General features: G+C 46.5%; 2 protein-coding genes across 3 annotated transcripts in view; both read left to right on the forward strand.

Annotated features, from left to right (window-relative positions):
• Positions 1 to 2,208: 2,208 nt before the first annotated feature.
• On the forward strand, positions 2,209 to 5,504 carry CITED2 (Cbp/p300 interacting transactivator with ED-rich tail 2). Its single transcript, XM_086877371.1, has 2 exons — positions 2,209 to 2,841; positions 3,488 to 5,504. Exon 2 carries the CDS (start codon positions 3,495 to 3,497, stop codon positions 4,215 to 4,217), a length of 723 nt encoding a protein of 240 aa, XP_086733497.1. The 5' UTR covers positions 2,209 to 2,841; positions 3,488 to 3,494; the 3' UTR covers positions 4,218 to 5,504.
• A 6,265-nt stretch (positions 5,505 to 11,769) lies between these two features.
• TXLNB (taxilin beta) overlaps positions 11,770 to 14,761 on the forward strand; it is a 45,189-nt gene continuing 42,197 nt past the window's right edge. Inside the window, exon 1 of one of the 2 annotated variants that reach the window (XM_023923485.2) lies at positions 11,770 to 11,855. The gene's annotated coding sequence lies outside the window, so the exon portion shown is untranslated. Of the gene's footprint in view, positions 11,856 to 12,043; positions 12,100 to 14,761 lie in introns of those variants that run through there. The other variant, XM_086877372.1, reaches the window with a different exon arrangement.

The following is a 14,761-nucleotide window of genomic DNA, read 5'->3' on the forward strand; positions in this document are numbered from 1 at the left end:
GTGAATCCTGCTGTTTTCATTCCCACCCTTGGCCACCTCTGGCTTTCTCCTGATATGCAGTGCCCTGTTTTCTTGCTGTCTGACTGAGGAACTAACTCATATGCAAAAGACTTTGAAGAATATGAGTGAAAATATTTCTTTAAATAACCATGGGTTGGATCAGGAGTGGCAAACAAATGAGATTCAGGGTTTCCTGAGAGCCCAGTGGTGATGGGCTCATGCTTTGTCCTGTGTTCCTTTAGCTGCCAGTCACAAGTCTTCCAGCGATTTCCTAGAAAGCAACCAATTGAGTGTGTTCCCACTTTGCTATGGCCATGAACAATGACAGACTTGCCTTGTCTGGCATCGCTCTGCTGAGCCTTATCTGGATCCCATTGCAGCTCCTGATGGAGAAACACCGTCCCACCTAATTCTTTGTACGTGGGCTGTAAATACCTGAAGATATGTTTTGTGTAAGTGAAGTGTCATGGGGGCTGTGACTTCCCTACTATTACTTCTGGCAGTCTCACACCAATTGTCCATAACTCACTTTGGCAAGCTGGCAGCTTCCAGCACCTGAAAGCTGAAAATAGGAAAGGGCATTTGCAGGGTGGTGATACGATGTGTGCTTGGCTTTAAAAAGGATCACAAACTTAAAGCAGCAGAGAGCAAAAAGGCATACCAGTATCACCATGGATATGTGACATTAAACAAACCACTTGTCATGATACACAGCTGACTACTTGCCAAATGGAACAGGATCTTATTATTATTTATTGTTTCGTCCTGCTAAATCTGCACACCAACAAGAAGAAAAAACTCCAGAAAGATACTGTCACTTTTTCTGACCATCCCTGACTGTATTGGAGATCCTTGTTCGGTGGTAATTCCCACATCCATCTACTCACGTGCATTTGAAGACCAAAAGGTGAAATCATGGTGAGCACCCTACATAACTGCTGCAGGAAAGGCAGCGCCAGAATAAGGTAACTTCCTTGAAGTTTTAAAGATTCCTGTCCTCACAGCGCTTTGACTTCACCCCTTTTGTCCCTCACAGCTGGGACATCAGCCAGGTATTTTCCTGGTATCCCATGTGTGCCCAACCACTGCCACCTGCCCACGTGGCTTTGCCAAAGGATTGAACCAGCCACACAGAGACACTCATCCATCACACCTCAGTGCATCCAGCTCCGCCTCCATCTCAAGGCCAGACAAGGCAGAGCTAACCATTCTTTAGGTTTCGTAAGTCACTGCAACCAAATAAGAATCTGGCCCACCCAAAAGGGGGAAGACGCTGCCACACGGAGAGCCTCTTGAAGCCTCCCGTTTGCCTCACCTGTGCCCTCCCAGGGAGGCCCTCCTGCACTGTGGTACATCCTTGCACAGCACGTGGAGGAGCAGAAACCCCATCTCAGCCTACATGATGGCCGTCTTGGTCTCATCTTCACAATTCCTTGGGCCGGGAGGAGTGTCCTCCCTATGTGCCTGTAGACGGCTCCAAGAAGAAAAAAACACGGAAGCAGAAAGCCAGGCAAAGGCACTGTGGAAAACTGGGCCAGCATCCAGCACTTCCCTGTGGCATGCCTCCCCCAACCCCTCAGTTCTTCCCTGCTACTTCAGCATGGCTGCCCTTCAGAGGGGAGCTAGTGGATCTGGAGCAGTAGCTCCAGAAAGGCAGGAGCGCCGGCCTCGGGGGGCGGCCTGGATACGCGTGGCCCTTGCCGGGGCTGTGCCGCCGGGCAGGGCTCTGCCGGGCAGGGGGGCGACAGGGGACGTGCCCAGCCAGGGCGATTGCCCGAGCAGAGCGTGTGCCCACCCGCAGCCCGCATGTTCTGCTTTCTTTGCCATTCCAGTGAAAACAATCGTAAATAACAGTAATAAACCCCGCCACACCGGCCAAGGGCAAGAGTGGGTGGGCATTCGCCCTGCACAACCCGGGTGGCAGCGGGGAAAACACAGGAGATGGAGGGACGTGGGCAGCGGGGAGCGTGCCGGTATCCCCACATACACCTCCCGCATACGGCGCTCGTGTTCGTGGAAAAAGGCGGATTTCGGATCTCGCCTCCGGGAGAGGGGCCGGCCCCAAGGACGCCCACGCGGGTTCTGGGGCCTCACGCCGGCGGATCCGGGCACCTGCACAGCGGCGGCGCCGGAGGGACGGACCTCGCCCTGCCCGGGCAGCGCTGCCGGAGCGCTCAGCCCCACGCGTGTCGGCGGCCGCCGCGCTGCAGCGACGCGAGCGGACGGGGCGCAAGGCGCAGCGGCGATGCCCGGGCACGGGGCCGGCCGGGGCCGTGGGCGGCGGGAGAGCGGCCGCGGGGTGCGCGGGGTGCGCGGGGTGCCGCTCCTGCCGCCCCGCCGCGGAGCCCCGCTTTGTTCCCGGGGGAGGCTGTGAGCGCGGGGTGCGCGGTGCCTGCCCGAGCCGCCCGGCCCCGGCCCGCCTGTCTCCCAACACGCGCGTGTCCCGCTGCCTGCGCGCGCGCCCTGGGTCTCGGGGGTTTGGGTTCGGGGTTTTTTTTCCCTTTTCTTCCCCCTCTTTTCCCTCCTCCCCCCCCGCCCCCCCCCCCCCGCCCCGCTTGCTCCAGGTTTTACTTCTGGTTGCCTGTAAGGGTTTTGCTCCTCCCTTCTGAAATCCTATATTAGCCGCGGCCAAAGCCGTGTAAGGAACACAGCTCATTGTTGGCAAGTGCCGATGCGCCTCGCGGAGGGGCGAGAACCAGCTCCGGGGCTGCGGCAGCGATCGCGGCGCCGGTCACGTCAGCGCCGGGGAGAGGCAGCCGGAGAAGCCCTCTCTATGCTGGGTGACTCTCGCTGACTGATTCCACCGCCACCTTTGAAGGAGAAGAAGAAAGAAGCCGGGAGGTGAGTGCGGCGGTTCTCGTGGCTGGTGCCGGGTGTCCCTTTTGTGTGCAACAGGAAAAACGTGACTGTATAAACATGCGAGGAAAGGTGTTTCTCAGCTGCCTGGCTTCATGTCCTTATCTGTGCATTACCCTATTTTCACCAAAATAATTGGGACTTAATTCCAAAAGTTGCTGACAGCGGCTAGGTGGGACTTGGCAATTCTTTGCTTGTTCCCCGCAAGTTAGCGAGAGTGCCGTGGGAATCCGCTGCCTACGCGGGCGAAGCCGGGGGGCTTGGGCGGCTCCGGAGCGTGCGGGGAGGCGGCGGCGGCGGCCGAATGCGACGCTCCCCGCCGATAGGTATGCGCGACTTGGAGTGGGAAGGCGTGCTGCCCGCCGGATTAGCGGAGGGGACCGGGATTTTCGTTCCGCGGGCTCCCCTTTTATTTTTTCTTTTGTACTACATGATGGAGACACTGTAGATTTTTAGGATTTTTAGATTTTTTTTTTTTTTTTTAATTCCCTCCACCGGGAACGAGAGGGGACTGCAGGATCAGCGAAGTAATTTCTGCCAGGGCCGGGCAGATGGAGCTGGTCCGGGAGAGGGCGGCTGGATGTCCGAGGAGGGTGTATTTTCCTAATGTATTTACACGCTAACTTTCCAGGTGAGCCATGGCAGACCACATGATGGCCATGAACCACGGGCGATTCCCCGACGGATCCGGCGGGCTCCACCACCACCCTGCGCATCGGATGGGCATGGGGCAGTTTCCCACCCCCCATCACCACCACCAGCAGCAGCAGCCGCCGCAGCAGCACGCCTTCAGCGCCCTGATGGGCGACCATATACATTACGGAGCTGGGAGTATGAACGCGAGCAGCGGGGTGAGGCACGCCATGGGGCCGGGCAGCGTGAGCGGAGGGCACCCGGCCGGCAGCATGCCGCCCCCCGCCCGCTTCAGCGGCTCCCAGTTCATGGCCCCCCCCGTCGCCAGCCCGGGAGGGCAGCTGAGCGCCAGCATGCAGCTCCAGAAGCTGAACAACCAGTACTTCAGCCACCACCCTTACCCGCACAGCCACTACATGCCGGACTTGCACCCCGGTAGCCACCAGCTGAACGGCGGCAGCCAGCAGCATTTCAGGGACTGCAACCCCAAGCACGGCGGCGGCGGCGGCAGCGGCTTGCCGCCCGCCGTCCCCCACGTCCCCGCGGCAATGCTGCCGCCCAATGTCATAGACACGGACTTCATCGACGAGGAGGTCCTCATGTCCTTAGTCATCGAAATGGGGCTGGATCGCATCAAGGAGCTTCCTGAGCTGTGGTTGGGACAGAACGAGTTTGACTTCATGACAGACTTCGTTTGCAAACAGCAGCCCAGCAGGGTGAGCTGCTGATTCATTTAAAACAAACAAAGGACTTTTATCGGTGCGAATGAAAACATTCCCCTAGACACGGTGTCTCACTTTTCAGGGCTTGAAAAGGTGAGAATCTGGAAAGCAGAGTCAACTATGCGCTTGTATAATTTTTTTTTTTTTTAAATCGTTGCCACTTTTTTTTTTTTTTTTCCTTTTTGTAGCTTTGTCACTCACCTCCCCTCCTGTAGTAATAATATCTAGTGAACTCTGCCTTTTTATGTTGGTTGCCCCCCTCCCGACCTCCCTCTCTTAATTTCCTTGCAGTAACGTGCCCATAATTCCCACAGTGCCGGACTGTTAGGTATTAATCTTGGCAAATTGCTTAATCTTGTGGATTTTGTAAACTATGATTTCCAATGACTTGAACTGCATTCAAATTCTGAGTGAACAGGGAAAAAAAAATTGCATTAGTTGGTTGCATGAACTTTGAAGGGCAGATACTACTGCACAAAAGCTGCCATCTTGCTTAATTTTTAACTATGCATTGCAGTGCAGACTAATTTTTTTTTTTTTTTTCCTGAATACGCTAAACTGGAAGCTTAACAGATGTGGGCCAAACCTTTCCAGATCAGGAAAAGTAATACTGTTACTTAAAAAGTCTGCTACCCATTCCCCCTCCCCCATATGTACAGACAATAATATGGTGTGGATGGAATGTTGACTAGTGGCAAACATTTCACAGATTTTTTTTCTTTTCCTTTTAAATTTTGTTTCTGTCTTCAGCGTTTTGACACTGTGCTAATATAGTTTATTCAGTACATGAAAAGATACTACTGTGTTGAAAGCTTTTCAGGAAATTTTGACAGTATTTTTGTACAAAACATTTTTTTGAGAAAATATTGTTAATTTATTCTATTTTAATTTGCCAATGTCAATAAAAAGTTAAGAAATGCTTTAGTTTTTCTAGAAGTCATTTTACCAGTATTTTTCTTCAAAACTCTTCCCCACTGTCCCTGGTAAGTAGAACATCTATCTGTACAACCGTGTTGGTGTGCAAAAAGACATTCCAAGATAGAAAGTACACTACACCTATATATATGTCATGGTGAACTCGGTAGGTGAGCGGGATTTGAACATACTTACAGCATAAAGCCTCATGCGTTACATTGTAATATGCCTGTCAGTGTGGTTTTCTGAAAAATAAAGTTGCTGAGGGCGCAACTTTTTTTGTGACTTGCCAACATACTTGCTTTAAATGTAGTTGTCCAGAGTTATGATGCATAAAGTATTTATTATATTTATCTATTAAACTTGTAATTTTATAAATCTGCTTTCATTTATATAGTAGACTTTTGTTCTTTTGTATATTCATTATGTCACCTGGAAGAGCTATGTAAAAGGTGTCTGTAAGTGGGAAGGGAGGGTGGTGGGTGTCACCCTCTGCCTCTCTCACCTCTCACAGGGTAACACAGGAGATTGCTGTATCAATCCACATCTGCGTGACACTGGAACCAGTTTCATTTCATTTCCAGTGACTTAGGAGAAGGGGAATATATCATTGAAGTATTCCACAGTGGGACATCTCTGACCCCTCTCCCCCAGAAATCGCTGCCACTGACACAAATCCATACAGGTCTACTTAAAATATTTCGAGAAAAATGGCCATTATTTTAAGGCAGCTGACATTTAGTGCCAACTGTTGCTGCCTCCTGCCCTCACTCGGCCTTTGGCAAAGCTCCTGCTCAAGTTATTAGTTCGGTGAGAGCTGTGGGATCAGGACCCTAATAATACATGTAATCCTGTTTAGCCATGCTTCCCAAGTTCGATAGAGGAGCAGTACCACTGAGCTTTCTTTTTGCTTACTTTTTAATCCATGTCTTCTGAATTAGGAAGAAAAACAGCATGGTGGATGCAGTTAAATTTTAAACCTGGTCACGTAAACAGGAGGATATCACCACACAATGGGAGTGTAAATAGCAGTGTTTTGAATCAAGCTGGGAAATTAAACTGATTACTATTTCTAAGATTGCCCCAGCTGGTGAGAAAAGTGATACTTGTCCTTCTTTGCCTTAGACATGAAGCAGCTAACACGTTTATGAATGTAAAAGAAAAAAAAAAGTAAATCTTAAAGTATTAGCAAAGGTAAAAAGAAGGAAGTGTATGCTGGGAAAAACTGAGATGACAAAACGCACTCTGCAGGCAGTGACAGTCCATTCCTAGAAAACTCAATACCAAGAATTTAAAAAAAACAGCCTTCTGGTTCCAGCCAGTGATTGCTAATGTTTTGTGACAGTAAATATTACATCAAATGACACTAAATCACAACTTACCAACTCACCAATAATGTAAAAGAGTATTTAGAAGAATACAGCTGTGGTTTTAAGAGCTATTGCCCAATTTGCCACTATATAAATCCTTTTTCCATTTTAAGGCTGTTTGATCTGCACACGTTTCATTGCCCTCTTCTGCGGGAGTTCAGGAGGGTGATTTTTCTGATTCTAATCAACTTCTTGTAAAACAGACTATCAAATTATGTGCATACCAAATTGCATAGATGTTTAAAGCCTCGATGATCTTCTAAAACCAAAGGGAATACTCTCACTTTAATGATAGGCACTTTTGCTTCATAAAGTTGGTTAAACAACAGATTCTTCACAGTTGAGACATCACTACTTAAGTCTGTCAATATTAAATCCTTCCATGCAAGCCTTTCCAAGAGTAGGCAGTTCCATGGGCACACTGGTAGAGTCTATTTGTGTACAACTCCGTGTAAAACCGAGAGCTGCTGCCTCTGAGTAACAGCAGCTACTGAAAGCACTGGCTTTGGGCAAGGCATCGCCGAGGGGTTTTATGATTTCTTAAAAGTAGACCCTGGGGAAATTTGCCAAACAATCATATTGTCTGCCTTGTCCCTTAATTTCTAATGAAGAGTCAGATCCCAGTAGATAGCACAAGTGTGTATTTTTTTTTTTTTTATTCATTATATCATCTACTGAGCAATATTGGGGGCCTGACCCTCATCTTGCCAACATGAACCCCTTGGCAATGCTCCCTCTGGCTCCCACGGCTGAGGCAGTAACAGGCTTTCAAGCAGATTCTCTCTGTCCTCCACACTGCTTCGAAATAGACTAAGTCATTTATTATTGGAACCCAGCGATTAGTGAAGGATGCACAGTGACCCAGTTCTCCAGCTCCTCACGAAGGACACTGCCGTCTTGCTAAGTTGCTGTCAGTACAGGAAACTTGACCTCTGTACTTTGGCTGTTTTTCAAGAACTTCCAACACGGTACATGAGATCTGCTCCTCTTTAAGCCACGGCCATAAATAGACGCGATGCTTTATTTGGAAGGGAGATCAGCCCAAAGCCGGCCCGCCACGCAACGCGCGCTGGGTGGGAAATTAGGCACCGATTAACGCCGTCTTCGTCCTTGTTCCCCGGGAGTCAAGAACTGACGGCTGGGCGCTGGGCTGGAGGCCGCAGGAGGGAGAGCCGCCCGCTCCCCGAGGGGCTCGGCGCTGCCCGCCGGGGCCCTGAGCGCCGCGGGAGCCCCGGCCCGGCCCGGCCCCTCAGCCACCTGCGCGCGGCGGCCGCGGCGCCAGCGCGCCCCCGGGCGGCGGCCGCGCGCCCTGCCGCCGGCCCGCTGAGGGGCGGGGGCCGCGGGGCCGAGAGCCGGGCCCGGGCCGGGAGCCTCCGTCCGCACCGCGGCCAGGGATTGTGCGGGGCCAGGGACCCAGACGAGGCGTGCCGGGGCTCAGGAGGGGCACGGCACTCAGGCAGGGCAGCCGGCCGAGTGCCCGTCACTGCCCTGCCCGAGGGACCCCTGCAGAGCCGGTGGAGGGCGAGACCTGCCCGCCGACGGCGACCCCGCCCAGCAGCCGGCCCGAGCAGGGTACGGGCCCTCCAGAAATTTCTCGGCGGGGATTTGGAAAAGAAGCACACAAACCTGGTGAAAATACGCCTGTTGGTCTCAGGTTTTATTTTAAAAAAAAAAAAAAAAGGTTAAAAAAAAGAAAAAGTTATATAAACAAGGATTATCCCCTGCTTATCTTGTCTTGCTAGGGGGATTGGAAAATTCCAACATCTGGATTTGCGGAGTTCCTTTCATTTGTTTCATTTTTCAGTCACTCTTTTTTTTTTTTACTTTTTCCCCAGGGAGATGTTTTCCACACTCGGTTGGATATGAAGGCCTGTGGATCGCTGGTGTTCAGCCAAAGGCATGTGTCTGTGCAGCCCCACAGAAGTAGCTCATCAGGGCATAGGTGACTTCTGCATCAACATCTGGCTATAGGATTTTCCCACCTTGTTCCTGCCCTCTTCCTCCTGCTCTCTGCTTCCTCCTGACTGCGTGGCACACCAGGGCTTAACATGTGAGCTGGTACCCAAGGGGACGATACACCCTTGTATCAGAAACCCCAGCAAAATCGTGGGTCACAAGCATTGAGCAGAGGGAAATGAAGTCAGAAAAAGCAGTTCTTGTCCCTGACCCTTCAGGTGTCCTTTTTGAAGTTTTAATTTCTTCAGAAATACTTTGGGTTTACTGCAGACAGAAATAAGAAATGCCAATGTGTGATCTGGGCTACACACACCGACCTTAAGCAGATCTATTTCTGTATCATCACTCATAGGGATAGCAGTGTGAACAAGGACTAGGTAACATTGACAGGAGCTGTTTAAATGGTAAGACAAAGTATTTTTAAAATAGTCTGGCAGATATATTTGTCAGATAACAGTGCATGTGCAATAAAACTCAGATGAGGAATCAGAGGAATTTGGAACCCAAGGCAGCAGCATTTTCTCAGGATTTCATGTATTCTAAGTGCATCATTTTGTCAGTAAAGAGGAGGTGTTTTACATAGTTTATGAAAATATATTTACACATTTCAATATGGTGTCACTATTGTGCTCACGCGCAAGATAAAGCTGAGTCTCAGTAACGGCAACAATAAAGAGATACATCAAATGACTGAACAGATGAGCTGCTGTTATGGTAGGTTTTCTGTTATACTCTTTGCCTCATTTTAGAAAAAAATTGCAACACCAGGTTTTTAATAGAGTTGGTTCAGTCCCTCTCCATCTGCTGTGCCTTTCCCCCTCTTAAAAACTTACAGAGGGCCAATTTGATCACAGGCCTGAAACAGATTTTGAAAGACTTACTTACCATATTAAAACCAAGCAGAACATTTTCCACCTTATCAGGCTTCGTGAAATGCTAACCACTTTTCACACCTTTTTCTTTCACTGGGCCATTTTGTTATCTCTCTTTATTTGAGTGTTCACTTGGCAGCATATTACCTATTTTATAAGCAATAAAGTAAAATAAAAGAAACTTTCAGAACTGTCAACTTCCTAAAACTCTGGCTGAAGTTATTAGTGTGACTACATAGCATTTATTAAGCTCAAAAGCTAATTATTCAGCAGATGCTCATAGCAATAAGATGCTGAGGGCAATTTTGACCAAGAGCCTCCTAAGAACTGCCCTGTGAGTTTTCTGCTGCAGGCTGCTTTGCTAGCACTAGTGGACTGTGAAGGAGAGTGGGACATTTCTGAAAGTATATAAAATTACTTATCTGCTGATATTCAAACTCAAGTAACGCAGAGTATTTCAGATTCCACTCTGTCAGGATATGTATTTAAAGGCCTGATACTCAAAATCTTTACTATTTACTTCTAGTTACTTTATTTGGTCTAATAAGTGATATTATCTCTGTCTACAAATCATACATTATATGCCTTCCATCAACTTTAATGAAGTAGAGTATGTATTTGAAGGCAGAAATAAATTCCTAGGATTTCCCAATGATGGGGAAAGACACCAAGCTTCTGCACACATCTGCTTTGTACAGAAACAAAATCATTATCTTTTAGGTTCCTTATAGGATTGTAAGGGTTTTATACTTATATTTTGGGTTGCTTATCAGCAAGCTGCACTAAGGCTAGTGTGTGATCCAACAAGGAGATGAAGGGCAAGGTTTAAATACAGGTATGGGGATGAATACAAAGTCTTTCTAAGTAGCAGGCAGAAAAAAATTAGTGACCATCACAGAGAAAGTTTTAGGGAAAAGGTCTGAAGACCAGTAAATCCTTAACCACATGCTGTGAATGGGTGCCTGTCAGTGGAGTGGTCAGGACAGGTTGGTTTTGCTCATCATGTCTGCTAGGGCACAACACTGTATGCCAGAGAAGTGGAGAACTCAAGAAAACATCAGGTGTTGAAGTGTTAACATTCTTCACAGACTATTATTTACAAGAAAAACCTGAATTTTCTTAGGTGAATGTAAATGAGCAAAGGTGCTGCTGGATGGAGCCAATGAAGCCTGCAGTTTTGAGCACCAGCTTCTCTGCTCTTGAGGGTGGACACAGGATGCATGTCCCTGCTCTTGGGCTGCACGTAGGGAGCAGTCCCATTTCCATCAGTTGTCACACTGGAAACCGCTGTAGCCAAAACATGGGCTTGAAGTCTGTGCTCAGTGCTGCTTCTATAAACCATCTTCTCTCTTCTTAAATCCCTTGTAATACACTATCTCAGCTTCATCTGGTGGGACTCCTTCAGTGGCCAGGAAGCACCACAGGCCTTGTGCTTCCTCATGTCCTCACTCCGTGTTAATCAGGACAAATGTAACCACTGGAAGTATTTAGGGCAGCAGCGTGTTTGCTTTGGGATGCACGGTGCATTATCACAGCTGTGTCCTGGGATGGTAGGGTGACAACTGGGCTGTCACAAGTCACCTTGTGACTTTGTCCTATAAGAAGAGCAATCTCTGACAGGCATCTTGCCCTGCCCCTGGCTCCGCAGAGAGGGGCCTGCTGCAGGGCAGGCCGCCATCCCATTGCCTTACTTCTTGGTCTCCATCTGACCTCTCACCTTTTGAGACCTTGACTGACATTTTAATTAAGCACTTTACATGAAAGATGCCAATGCACAGATAATCACACAGATTTTTACAATGAGCTGTTTAAATTGTTGATACTTACTTGGAGGTGCTTAGTTTCAATTCACAGTTTCTGTACTGAAGCAGAGCAGTAGTTATTTACCATGACACATAAAGCCTTGCTGTCAGTGCTGTGGAGAGGCTGCAGTACTGGGAGATTGTAGCTAGGTGTAGCTGAAGCCCTGCCTTTCTTATTGATTAAAGTATTTAAAAGAGCAGCCTTTTAATTTGATTTATCGTATACATTTTAACTGAATGAATGTAGTCAGAATGAATAGTGATGGATGCTTATGGAGTAGAACCTTTACCTAATGCAAGAATTGCTTCTTGGCAAGTCTTCAACTTCACAATGCCCTCACAAAAATTAGATTAATACACACAGAAACTCTACTAGACTGACTCCTTTAGCCCAAAGCTCTTAGTCCAGTAGTCTTTTTGACATGGTTTGTTTTACACATAAATATTGCAAGCAATGAAGTCCTTTATTAGAGGACTATGTTGTTTTCCCCCAAGCTTTGTTACCAAGGTCTGTATTTAAAGGGCAAGACTGGCTCTACAAGAATCAGTGAAGCAGAGCACTTCTAAATTTCAAAGCTGAGCTCTCAGTATTTTGGCCTAAGAAAGGAAAGGAGACTGCTTTTCGTCCTTGCCTCTCTTTCAGATCTCTCCAGCTCTTACTGTACGTAACAGCTTTTCCCTGAATGGCATTCTCATAACTGTGACTGAAGATAAGGCAAAGTTCAGGAGGTACAGTCTATTCTACCTCCTTGTGGTTTTTTTGGGTTTTATTTCTTTTTGTGGGGTTTTTTGCTTGTTGTGGTTGGTTTTGGTTTGAGGGTTTTGGGTTTTTATGGTTAGCTTTCAAAAGACAGTGATCTTGAATTGTAAATATTAACAGGACTTAACTTTATTATTCTCCTGTGATTTTTTTCCAGATATGCTTTATAACCAAAATCTAGATCAGTGATCTTTGTGTCCAGTTCTGACCTAGGTAACTGCTTGTTCAGTGAAGTCCAAGTCAAAAATCAAGTCCTGATTGATGGCCTATCAAGTATAGTCATAGCCTTGGGATCCTTTTTGGAGTGCAGACAGTACTTTATGCCAAAACTGCGTAACATATTCTGAATCTAATGCAGTTACTTCAGCTCCCCCAAAGTCACCCCACCAGAATCAGTGGGCCTAAATGTGCTCAGAACACATTATTCATTTTAGGAGGACTATATGTTGCTTGGTCAGGTTGTACCATAGTGGTGTAAATTAGTCTTGGGTCTTTTAAATCCTTGAGATTCTGGAGTGGTGTTGCTGGAGACACTGCTGGATCAAGTGTTGCAGGAGCACAGTACTGCAGATGCAGACATGAACCATCCTCTCTAACTCCAACACCTCATGTAACAGTGGTGATTTCAGATTGGATTTCATCAGAATTTGCAATCACTGTGATGATTGAGAGTCTATCTGATGTTCTCATTGACTTAATTCAAATATAGTGTCACATATTTGAGTATAATCTTAAAGTGGTGTTTAGGTCAAGAATGGATTAGAGTACTTTCTGATCCATATTTTGCTCTGACATTAACTTATTGCAGTTTATTACCGTTAAAATCATTCTGATAAATAACTACTGTGATCTTCTGATTACCTTTTTTCCTCAGCCTCAAGTGAACTTTTTTAGTTTTGTGGGTTTTGTATCATCCTGATAGCAGGTGGCCTTTAACTACTGAGAAGGAAAGTAGATGGAAATGTGATTGACTAACATTTTCCTAAATTCTTTCCCTCCTCCACAAAAATGAGCAGCTCCAAAGTGCTTTGTCAGTGGCTTTGGTCAGCCTCTCTCATTGTGAGGAAAATTGCATGTTGCTTTTTAAGGAAGCTTAAGTACATTCATGAATCACTTTCATGTATGGCACATCTTTGGGATATAGACACTTTTGTTTTCTGGTTGTTTTGCTAAAATAGTAAAAACATAAGTGTGTATAATATTTAACATCCAAACCAATTCACACTGCCAGTAAAGCATCCATTTTTATCAAGGAGATTTTGTACTTTCCTTTAGAAAAGCAAGTTGCCAGCTTACACCTGCTTGTGCCAAGAGTTACTGGATTCATGACTCCTTAGTGTTTGTTGCCTGAGATGGGTGATCATGCTGAAAGGCTGCATGACTTTTTTCTTCCACTTTGTTGATGAAGGTTATGTGGAAGATTGATGACCTGTGAGTATCCTTGACATCTGACAGTCTACAAAGGAACTGGATCATGGAACAGGACTTTGAAATGATTTAGCTTCACAAGGGCCCAGCTAGTCAAACGTTAGTTGGTGACATAAATGGAAAGAGAATACAGGGAAAACCAGACTTAAAAGAACTATATTTATTTCCTCCTTGCTTGCTGTTGGCTGGCACATAGGGGGTTTCTGGGGGCCTTACTGACTGGTGTGCTCTCGAAAAACAGTTTCTTCTTTGTGACTGGCAAAAAAGTGAGAAAGGATAGGACTAAAGACTGGTTTGATTTTTTTTTATTATTATTTTTTTTTTTTTTTTCTATTTTGTGGTTGGTAAAACAGTCCACAGTCTTATGAATTGTGACTATCCTTACCTGCTCTGCTAGCTGTTCTGCTCTAGAGAAAAGATTATGGCACAGAAGCCAACACTGAAAAGCCTGAAGGTGTAACCAGGCAGTGGGAGCCTGTTGCACCAGGAAAGCACAATCATATAACAGAATGGTGCCTCTGGGTGACTTACTGTCTATCTTACAAGACAGGTAAGACAGATGAGAGACCAAATGAAGGCGAGGGGGGCGGGGGGGGTGGGGTGGGAAGGAAAACAAATGGAGAAAAGGTAATATTTATTAGTCATTAGAATAATGATATTACAATCCTCTGATTTAATTTGCATTCTCCTGTGTGGGTTGTCATAGGCACAACCTCTGAAATGTCTCAGATATCTCACAGATATTTTCTGAATTTAATGGAAATCAGAATTACACATTTCCCTGGTCATGTGGACTACAGTTCCTTTGTACAGAAATAGATTGGTTAAGATTTGGGCCCTCCTGTCCTATATTTACTTAACTTAGCCCTCCTTTGTTAAAAGCAGTGTGGGTTTTAGACCATCTTTGCTCTAGCTGACTGGACAGGTCGCATGAATTTATCAACCCGTGTAAACCCTTTGCAGAAAGTGAAGGCATGAAGCACACAAAGGCACAGAACATTTTTGTGAGGTGGACTTCCCTTTAACTACCTGGTTGTCCTGTATTAAGCAAGCATGCCACAATTAAAGTAGAGAAAAGAAACTGAAGCACATCTTGTTCCCATCTGCATGACCTTGGGCGAGTCCTTATTTATTGTGCATTAACATGTAACACTTTATGTCTCAGTTTACCCTTTCAAATAATGAGTACAATGTGCTTTTTGCAGTTCACTGCTGCTTGACGTTGAAGTTGCTTAATAGGTTATATTACAATCTTGCATGCAAGCTACTACACAACTGGAAAACACTGGAAGCCACAGAAGCAAACAGTAACCAGTGACTTGCAATGCCATAGAAACAGACAATATTACAGATTGCCTGATGATGAGTTTCCAAGTGAACCAGAATTGTTCTCTCTGATTCCAAGTTGGGGACTAAATAGTTAATTTACTTCCCTTTGTTCAGCAAT

The sequence above is a fragment of the Cyanistes caeruleus genome, chromosome 2, assembly GCF_971803275.1.
Source record: "Cyanistes caeruleus chromosome 2, bCyaCae1.hap1.1, whole genome shotgun sequence".
Classification (NCBI taxonomy): Eukaryota; Metazoa; Chordata; class Aves; order Passeriformes; family Paridae; genus Cyanistes; species Cyanistes caeruleus.